Source organism: Micropterus dolomieu, linkage group LG09, assembly GCF_021292245.1.
Source record: "Micropterus dolomieu isolate WLL.071019.BEF.003 ecotype Adirondacks linkage group LG09, ASM2129224v1, whole genome shotgun sequence".
Lineage (NCBI taxonomy): Eukaryota > Metazoa > Chordata > Actinopteri > Centrarchiformes > Centrarchidae > Micropterus > Micropterus dolomieu.
Genome location: NC_060158.1, coordinates 20,060,871 through 20,071,807, shown reverse-complemented (window position 1 = coordinate 20,071,807; position 10,937 = coordinate 20,060,871). Strand labels below are relative to the sequence as shown.

General features: G+C 41.3%; 1 protein-coding gene across 3 annotated transcripts; it reads right to left on the bottom strand.

Moving 5' to 3' along the window:
• Positions 1 to 4,460: 4,460 nt before the first annotated feature.
• Positions 4,461 to 10,928, bottom strand: trappc3 (trafficking protein particle complex subunit 3). Of its 3 annotated transcripts, none has more exons than XM_046058499.1 (5): positions 10,794 to 10,928; positions 8,895 to 8,992; positions 7,806 to 7,905; positions 5,477 to 5,659; positions 4,461 to 5,233 (listed from the first exon to the last, which is right to left on the bottom strand). In XM_046058499.1, coding segments are annotated over exons 2-5 (405 nt in total). In that variant the 5' UTR covers positions 8,897 to 8,992; positions 10,794 to 10,928; the 3' UTR covers positions 4,461 to 5,113. The 3 variants fall into 3 exon arrangements, with proteins under 3 accessions (XP_045914455.1, XP_045914453.1, XP_045914454.1); XM_046058497.1 differs by having other exon boundaries at positions 10,703 to 10,846; XM_046058498.1 differs by lacking the exon at positions 10,794 to 10,928 and adding an exon at positions 10,336 to 10,496.
• Positions 10,929 to 10,937: the final 9 nt, after the last annotated feature.

Sequence of the window (10,937 nt, the reverse complement as noted above, 5' to 3'; positions counted from 1 at the left end):
AATAAATGACTTGTTGAAGATGTAAAGCCTTAGAACTGGTGTCTAGATTTATTCTGTGACATTAGCTCTGATATCATGACTTAAAAGTTAGATAGATGGCCTGCTTGGGAGCCATGAGTCATCAGAACAACTTCGCTCTAATCACTGTATGGTGTGTGTTTTGTCACTTCAAGATTTTGACACACACACACACACACACACACACAGTCTGTTCATGCTTGGCAGTGAGGAGCGGTGATATCCCGTCCAGTGCAGCTGGTGTGCAGCCTCTAGGCAGTCCTGTGCTCTGGGAGGGAAGCCTGGTTTGATTTTAGTCCAGGGCAAACCAGGACTTTCACATTCCTGCTTTTCAATTGGAATTAACGTATTTGTTACTGCGTGGGAGACTGATATAAATGTATGCTTACGTATGTGCATTTGAACGAAAAGGCTTGGAATAATAAGGTGAGGTGCCGTTTGCCCTCAGGGCTATAGCCAGTGTAATATTACATGATACTTTTTTCTGCTCTTTCTCTCCCACTCATTCTCCTCGCTCCATCTTCAAGTGAGGCCGCTCCAAGCTGGAAAGTTCTGCCACTGTTACATAAACTCCAGCTCGAACGGCTGCGGGGTCAGGAAAAAAGGGAAAGGAGGGAGAAAAACAAGACAAAAGTTGAGTTGTATTGTGGGAAAATGAGGCACAAAGATAAAGAGGATCTGGAACGGGTAAAACCTGTATCATTGGGAACGTCTAAAAACTTCTCTTCATCAGATCCTGGAGAAAAGAGGAAGAACAAAAGAGCAGGAGGAAATTGGAAGCAGAGTGAAGGCAGCTTAGCAGCTCCCATCCAAAAAGCCTGGAAGAAAGAGAAGGAGGAAAAACTAAAAACAAGGCATTAAATGGCTCGGCGGCGTCCAGAGCTGTGGCTGAAACCCTCGTGGAACCAGCCAGGTCACTGATACAGAAAAGAGACCCAGCTTTGGACTAATTTCAACCTGACATGTCTTCCTGCTGAAAAGATGTTTTCTTTGTTAGCACGAGTCCCTAGTGACACTGGTGATCCAGGATTTTATTGTACAGGCTGGCTGGATCTGATCCATGCTTTTATTTTTGAGCTTGGAGAGGTGTGTTTTACTAGTTTTGTTTCTCATTTCACCTTTCCTGCCAACTCTCCTGATGACCCAAACATGACTTCATGAGGCCTAAAACATTCTCACTTTCTATTGGATGTGCGGTCCATGCTAAATGGTTGAGCAAAGCATGAGTTATTAGATTTATAGGAAGTGCTCAACAGTTTGTCTGAAAGTGGGTGATGATTCATATACCAAATGGCTTGCAGATGCTGCAGCAGATTTCACTGGGTACATACTGTGACTGAATAACAAATCAAGTCATAATTACCTCTCAAAGCCACATCCATGTTTATTTACCGAGGTGTTTATGCACATAAATCCCAAACGAACATCCCCTGAAACCGCTAACATCACACTTTCACTAAAAACAACAGTGTGTTTCAGCAGAGTTTGTAGAGCCTGTGAATTATGTAACAACTCTTGTGAGCATCTTTTCAGGTGCGCACCAGAGACACCCTCATTAAATCAGCCACATCTTCCCACCACTTCACTGGCCGGGAACATTATTCAGTCTGTCTGGGATTTTTACCATGAACACACTTTGTTTGCTGACTCACAGCATTCTCTTCTCAAAAGAGTGCTGTCCATCCTGCTGTCATCTCCACTCTTTCCACTGACCAGACACAAAACACACACTCCGGAAACCCTCTGGAAATCCCGGGTGACTGCATCTACAGTCAGCCCTTACCTCACCTGAGAGGCAGCGCGTTATTCCGAAAAGGCTGACTATCACACATCCTTTCTTTGATTTAGAGAGTGCTGGCTTTCCTTGAGCACATCAGCAAAACATTAACAAGACTAAGAAAATGGAAAAAAGGTGGAAGTGAAACAATGAAAAGGACTGAAACTAACAGAAACAGAGGATGGCAGCGGATAGAGTGGAGGTAGAAGAAAGGGATGCGGTATTCAGTAAGTGCAGGTCAATACCAGGCAGTGCGCTGGGCTTTACTGTCACAGCGTGCCTTTCACCATTTGTTTCCCATAAAGGCCACATGGAAACGTTTAGCTGTCTTAAAGCAGATCGGCGCACGTTGTCTCAGGCCTGTAACATTTGCTACTTGTTTTCCAAGTCCGTCCTAATAAAGTTTTCTGAAAAATACATGCAGCTGTGATACATAATATAATGACAATAACATAAACTTAACTATAATAAAAAATAAAAACAATGCAGGCGCTGATGGGAGACACCAAAGCGTTTGACTTATGAGTGATGGGAAATGTCCGTCTCCCAGAGCCCATGTGTGTTTTAACTACAAGAGAAAAAAAAAAAGACTATAGATAAAAATAGCATCTTCGAAGCAGTTCTTCATGCCTCGGAGAGAGTCTTAAGTGCCTCAACAACAACTTCTTTTGTTTTTTCTCCTTGTGTTTTCATTCTGCAACAACATCTGCAGCCTTGCAAAGGGAATAGAAATCACAGATGCACGGGTTATGAGGAGTGAAGTCATAACGGAGCATTGGTTTGCAGTCCTCATACTTTCTTGGTTGATGGGTAAAACTGTGAAAACAATCAACACAAACCCCCTCACTAGACATATTGGTGGAACTTTAAGTGGTGGGAGACAGAATATGGCCTTTTTGCATGTTTGGACAAGGTCCTTCTAGTGTGCATTAACACCTTTTTGGGAGTACAGTGGTTGTAATAAAGTCCTCCTCACTTTGGCCTCCGTGTACAGTATGTGCATACATGTGTGTGCCTGTCCAGCCAAATTCCTTTCAGCATATGGCAGAGTAATACAGGTTTTCACAAATACACAAACCCAGCTGTCCATCCATCCCCCAGGTACACGGATCTAATACTGCCAAATCATTTACATTGAGCTTCTGCACAAAAAACTATTTCCTGTCCGCTTTCCATCCAACATCCACATCACACACCTACAGGGTGCATAGATATGTGCACGTAATGTGTTGAGAGCTCGCATAATGGACCGCCAAGCTTACTGCATGTTGACGGCCGTCGCGGTTCTTGCACTTTTCACTCTGTATCCTTTTAAATGAGCAGTACCCCACACATGAGTGGGCAGAGGCTTAAGATGATAAATAATATTGAGAAATCCCCTCCTAATACATCTTCCCTGGGGTTATAAAGTACAAAGACCACATGTTGTCATCGTTTGTCTAATCTCCAGCCAAATCAAAGCTGGTCCACATATTGGCCTTGGCATTAGAGGCCACTCTGCTCAAGTATGTCAGCTCTTCCCATATTCATAATCTGAAATTTTACTTTTTATTTATATTTTCTGGCAGCTTTAATCTTCACTGCCACAAATAAGGGAATGTATTTCCCCCACTATACCCATCTTTGGCCAAGAAATGCTAAATGTACATAACTTAAGCCTTGGGAACACTGGGAACGACGCTAGCTGCAGCTGAGGAACGTAATGTACAGAGCAACCTCTGGTGGCTTTTTGGAGAATTTTACTTTAAGAAAATGAAAACTGTAAAAGCAGAAATGGGAACATGTAATAGCAGTTATAAAATAGGATGTATAAGGTTTCCAGCTGTTAATAGCTGACAGATTTCTCCAAAAGGAAATCCCTATCTTACAATCTCATCCTCCAAATGCTTTCAGCAGACTCGTGAGTTTGGTTCTAATGTTATTGTTCTGTTACAAAATAAAACTAAAAAGACAAAGAATAAGAAAAACATGGCTAATGTTCTAGTGATATCCAGACCAGATTTTTGCTCCTAAAGAAAGACCAGGGATGATTTGTATATGTATGTATGTGTGTTGGTGTGTGTGTGAGTGAATGGCCACCTCAGTTATTCAGGAGGTGTGCAGTGGGTCTAAATGAGAGGTTCTGTTTGTTACTTTAGGGTGATGTAAAGCCATTTACAGGTGTCACAGCTAGAATCAAGAGCTGGTGAGTTTTAGGAAGGCAGCCTGTCCTTTTCTGCACGCACACACACACACACACACACACACACACACACACACACACACACACACAGGCACACAGATTACTTACATGCTTCCTGAACAAACATAAGAGAAGCATTAGGTCTGTTATTGTTTGCCTTTGCACAGCGGCTGCAGTACTCCAAAGGAAAAACGCTCCCACAGTACACTGAATCAGAACCAACAAGGTGGTACAGGGGACAAAGTATATGTGTGTGCGCATATTCATGTTTTTATATCTCAGTGGGGACTTTGACCTGAATGCACACTAACCGATGGGGACGTCAGTCTCAAGGGGCTGTGTGTGTGTGTGTGTGTGTGTGTGTGTGTGTTTGTGGACACGCGCGTGTAGGATCTGTGACCAGTTAAAACTGTTCCAGGTCTGCCAACAGGTACATTATCAATTGTTTAGTCTCTCCACGCACCACAATCACATGACATCATATTAAATATCCCGCTTTTATTTAACATACTCATCTACATAAATTAACATGCCATATAATTGGCAGCAATATAGAGTGTGATTTCTTAAAAAAAAGGAAAACAAACAAGACAAACATAAAAACATCACAATGTAACGCTTTTCAGCCTTGCACCCAAAAAATCTATGCAATCTATGCATGGCCAAATGACAAGACATCATTCTTTTGAGAAGCAGAACAGATGTCTGAAGAAGAAAAGGTGACTGTCCACGAGGAATGGTGACAGAGGGACAGATAAGTGGTCAGAGGCTTCTCCTGAACAGCAACAGCTGTCATTTAAAGCTGACCACAAATCAGTGCCAAGGATTTTTTTTACCCATCAGATATTCAAAGTAGCAGGGCCATGTTATGATCTTGCATTGTTGTGTTTCTATAGTGTACGGTGTTTTCTCTGGGATTCTCAATTGTCTCGTTTAATTTCAAGCACTTCTTCTCCTAACAACACAGATAGAAAAAAAACAGGAGACGAAGATACTAGAAATAATTTCGAGATCGAGATATACCACTCAATTTTATGTGTTGAGCTCATTCATCCTTTCAGTCCGTATGTGAAGGTGTTCCTTGTATCACTCAGTCCTCCCCAAAAGAGACACAAGAAGCAGAGGGATGGATCTTTTCACTCGTCTCCTGCTGGGAGATTTTCTTCGATCCTCTTGATAAACTTCATACGTATTTCTGTCACATTGTCCCCCCGCAGAGTGTCCTGAGCAAATCTCACATCCACAGCCATCTGGACCTAAATCAGAAAAATCAGCACTTAAATTTCCATGCGGTTTTTCTCTTGAAATTGTTGCACAAATTTGCACAGGAAATTTACCTAAAGCTATATTTTAGCAATATCTTCTATAATTTTAAATCTTCTACATAATCAAAATACTGACCATTACACTGGACCCTTACTCTTCAATCTCCTCCTTAAAATGAATGTGTAACGCGTAACTCTTCATTCAGACTGTGTCTAGCTGAGGGTTGGCCTTACCATTTCCAGGGCTCCTCTGAGGACCCCACACAGCAGGTTGGAGTAGATCAGCGTGCTGTGGTTATCCGGCAGCTCCACAAAGTCTACCAACGGGTTGTTCTCAAGGATGAGGGAGAATTCATCCCCTGCCGGGCTCCAGTTGGTCACACTGGGGGTGACTCCCAGGTACATCTTGAATGCAACCTAACAACAACCACAACACAGAAAGCAGTGCAGGATTACCCAGCTGACAACAGTAATGTTTGACTACACATTCATTTAGCTGAGGCGGGTTCAGTTTTTACTTTGGTGACACTTGTGGCATTAGGGTTTTCAGGGTTACTTTAGGGTTACTTTGCTACTAGTTACAGTTTTTTCTTTCCAAAAACACATTACATACACAAAGATTGTCCCAACTTTTGATTTGTGTAGTTATAGACCATACCAAGATAACATGACATAATGCATACAGTGATGCCAACTGCTCACCAGAAACAGAAATTAACTCATTCATACACATTCACACACCGATGAAACAGCCATGTGGAGCAATTTGGGCATCAGTGTCTTGCCCAAGGACACCTCATGCAGACGACATACAGACTGGGGGAGGCGGGGATCGAACCACAGACCTTATGATAAGTGGAAGACCAACAGCTGATTGTTGGGTTTTATGGTGAATTAGTAGTTCCAAAAAACTTGTGTTGCCAACAGGGGAGTTGCCCACTGGTGGACAAACAACGCAACAACAACACTCATAACACAATCGAAGGATCTCTCTGCCGTCTCTTTAAATTGTCATTTATCAGCTGTTATAAACACCAACACCAATGTATCTGCAATTACCTCATAGAGGCCGATAATATCAGCACTGCGATTTATTGGTCAGACTGTAATATTTAGCATTACCATTAATCATTTACTGCAAGTAACTAAACTATCATGATCTTTCTCTGAGATTAGTGTTACTTTGGGCTCAGGAGACACCTACTCACAGCACTGTCTTTTCCACATGTTAACAAAAAAATTTCATTATTTTATGTGTCTTGGCGGATTTGTCAAAGCTTCAGCTGAGCCTGCAGCTCATCACCAAATCATCTGACTTGTCTAAAACGGACCATTAACCAGCTTAGTGACCATCGCGGAGCTGCTCCTACGGCTGCTTCACAGTAAAACCCATTATCAAATCGCCACACTGGAAAGCTTTAACTGCAACGCACCAGTAGAAAGTCTTCACGACATGCATAGTGACTGTAGCATCTGCACACACCTGTTTTCTGATACCTCCTGTCCTTTCTTCTATGATGTGTCACAAATAGGGCGGGATACTTTTATTGTATTTTTTATATGTATGTAAAATGGTTGGACTCTGACATGTATCGTTACCTTAACAAATGAGTATTTTGTCGAAACACGGAAGAAAGAATATTAGCCAATATCACCACAATGTAAGTGGTGTCTTGCCTTCCCACAGAAACCTTTCTAGAAAATCTGTGTCTGACCAAACAACAGACCTCCTCCATATATATATATTCAACTGACGAATGACTGAGGTGGTTTCAGAGTTTAGCTAGAGGTCACATGATATCCTCAGGCAAGGCTATCATTGCAACTTCCAAACCGCTGTCCCATAGTGGTCTTCCGCTTACAGGCATGACCCTTCTCTTTGCGACCAAGAGCCAGCTCTCTGAGCTGGTGTGGGGTTACATCCGTTGGAAAGACTAGCACGCAGCAGTAACACCTTGAACAGCTGGAGTGCTGAACAAACAGTCAGGCCTGAGAAGCAGACTTCATCGTCTTTCTGTCCATCGGTCATAAGAGGAGTAGGACTTTTGTGAAACGAGACGAGGATAAGTTAAAAATCCACAGGCCAGGGATAAATACAGAGAATTAGACTGAGGTGCAACATATCACAACAGTAATAAGATCAGCCAGGTGATTCAGTAAATAACAAAAGTACTGACTCCTTTCAACAGAGACACATTAATATGTATTCCAGTTGTTTAAACTATGAGTACCTGGACAGTGAAGCTGAGACGGGGTATCACTGAATGTGCATTACCCTTCTGAGGGGTGAGATTACAATTCATTCCACATGTAAGTAAATCCTTGCCTTCTGAATATCATGGTAACTGTCCAAAAGTAAAGTGGAACGTGATCTTAGCCGCAGGTTTACAAGGATACACACTGCGACTTTCTAATCTACAATTTTTAGGATGTTGCCTCAAGATCTCTCTCTCTCTCTCTCTCTCTCTCTCTTTCTTTATTTTTATGCCTTCTCCTTCTCCCTCGCTCCATCTAGGGAGAAATCCGTGGTCGCCCTCTGATTTGCCTGGAAGCTTCCATTCACCTTAGCAATGACATCAGCTGTTTCTCGGAAATCCTGACACCTGCCGATACTGGAGCGTGCCAGGAAGTCCTCGATCAGACGCACGCCGATGTTATAACCCCTGTGAATGAGAGAAAGACAGGCATAGGAGTCATTCTTCCTCTTTATAGTGGAGGAAAAGCAGTGAGGAAATGTGATAGTAAAGAAACAGCAGTCAGTTCCAAAATGCAACACATTTTTCCCCAATCCCAACATGGTCTGCCTCTGACCAGTTGGCTGGCAGCTAACAGAGCGAGCAGTGCAGACTCACAGCCTTCTAAGGTCAGGTGAGACAAGCCTCATCATGACTTAGCTTGTGGAGAGCTAAGGGTTGCCGCACAGCCAGAAAAGCAAAGTACATCCAGTCCAAAGTCCTGTCAGCATGACAGGATGTTTTGAATTTCTGAGAAATAAACCCATCGATTTTTCTTAATCTTATTTTGCGGGAGAATGGTATCCAGCATTGCCTTCCAGAGATTTTTTCTCTCGCAGAAAAACATTTCAGTGTTCTCTCAAAAGGCCCCATGAGTTCTAAGAAATGACACAAGCAGTGGGAAACCTCTGACACAGACGTGTGAGAAATAAAAGCTGATACAGTCATCTAGTTTGTGTCTAGGTATATTGTGAATAAAAGGCACCCGAATGATCAGTCAGAGTCAAAGGGAGACATTCAAGTGGCCAGAACAAGCCTTTCTCATCCCTTGATTAACAAGCACAAGATAAACTTTAACATGCTGAAGCAAAGCAACATATGTTCAGTACACTATGGTACATTGGTATTGGCAATGGTACTGGCATTTTGCTGGATACTTGAAGGTGGTATGTTGTACCTCAGTTATTAAAGTCAGTTGCGCTTCCATACAAAAATAACTGCTGTAAGAGGAAATTGGATGTTTTGTGATACATTAAAGACCTATGCAATTCATCCTAGAGGAAATGATGTGATAAGAAAACTAAATGTTTTGTTTTGTTGTTTCACACCAGCAAGTCTTATTTGGCATCTACACTATTTGTGAACTACAGATCAGGGTGAGCACAAAGTAGCTAGTGATAGTAGAGGCGGACACTTACATCTTGTCCAGTTGTTTATTGACTTCCTCGTCATTCTCGTAGTCTTTACAAAGCTGGGTGACCAGGGCCCCGTAAGTCAGAGTGAACAGCTCAGAGTTCTACAAGAAAGAGAACAAAAGATCATAATCATATCATTTGTGCTGGTTAAGATAAGGAGATCAAACCAATTAACTGATAAGAGTATGGCAAACTATTATGTGATGATGAAAAATAAATTTGTATTAAAGCCATTGATCTATAGTGAAGTGAGCAAGATATTATACAAACAGAATGATCAGATATAAAAAGTCATATATTGGATTTCTATTTTCATATCAAAAGACAGAGCCAATCCTCAAAGATATGTTGAACAAATCAGGAAGCATCTAGCTTCATAGTGGCCAGCAGCCCCTGGTGGTCTGGCGTTAACATCAGAATCAGAAATACTTTATTGATCCCCAAGGGGAAATTCTTGTGGTACAGTTGCTCACTTCGCTAATCAATGCATTAAAAGGAATAGAAATAATAATAGAAAGTTGGTAAGTAGAAAATATTTTTTAAAAATTATACAAATATAAAAATATAAGTGTGGAAATATGTAAAGTATTTCACAGTATGTGACAGAAGTGCAATGAATAAATAGTAGTACTGATAATGTTGAGGTGAAATGGGTTAAAATTCTTAGAAATTGCAATATTTATCATAAGTGATAGCAAGCTCCAAACCTTTTTAAAGTTGTGTAGCCAATTACACTTACTCTCTTAACTTAAAAAAAATGAATTTTGGCATAAGCCAAATAAAAAGAAGACCAGTGGAGAGAGGCGTGATACAGGGCTACTTTCTGGCACCAAGACGTTTGACAGCTCATGCTATGGACAGCTCCTGGTGCTGAACTGAAGTCTAATAGCAGTAAAAATAAATAAATAAATAAATAACGGTTTTAATAAATAATTTTGCTAAACCCTTTATGCGCCGTTCTGTAACTTCTTACTTAAAGTGTTTAAGCCGTTTTCAGCTAAATTGGACTTACAGTGTAGTTCAGCTCAGTAGTTATGTCGAATTATGTTTCTTTTTCACTTGCTCAGGTGAGAATGCATTTCGGCTGATTTTGTTATAATCGCACATAATATGCATTTAACTTTGAACGTTATTTTAAACTTGAACCGAGGGTGACCATGTACAGGTGCGGATGCTAACTATTTAGCTTGTGTGCTACACTTCCTGCCACAGCCAGTATTAATATTAAACAATGAATGAAATTCAACTGGTCCAAACGCTTATATATATATATATATATATATATATATATATAGCCACATCTGTCAAACAAACGTGCATGACTGACAAGCGGCGTAGCTCGCAGAGGTAACCAGTTGTTAAGTTCGCTTTTTGGCTACGGTTAGCATCTTGCTAGCTAGGCTATGTAGGTTTGGCTGATGTTGATTCTGCGGGAGTCGCCTACCATCTTCTTGCTGTCTGTTGGTCGGTTGGATTGCCTGGACATTGTGGACAGTGGTACAGGCTTACACAGGTTGCGACTCGATATTAATCCTTTATTTATTTGATTCTTGCTAAGCAGTTATTTCCGTAATCTCCAGTTTAGTCACACACTTCACCAAAGTCAAGTCAGCGAGATTGAAATCTAAACTTCCGTCGTATATCAGACTAAAATAATTACTGCGAAAATCTCACGAGTAATACAAAGCACAAAGATGGAAGAAAACAATGCATTTGAGGAAAAAAAACATTCAGTAGACGATAAGAAGCTATTGTTGTTATAACGTACTTGTATATAGATTCCCTATAAGCAGGACAAACACGTTACATACTTTATTTTGAAGAAAGTCATCTATTTTCCTGTATTTCTTTGTTTCCTTAATGCTAGCTTGATGTAGCTCTTTAGTCAGCTGTCTCACCAACCTTTCCTCGGCTATTCTCCTCTTGGCATGTTGTTTCATCGCCGTCCTGCGTCCTGGAGGGGAACAGAGCGCCACAGTAATACCTACTACCTCAACTCTTATGACTGACCGCAGGATGGCAGTATACGTAATATATTGTGAATAA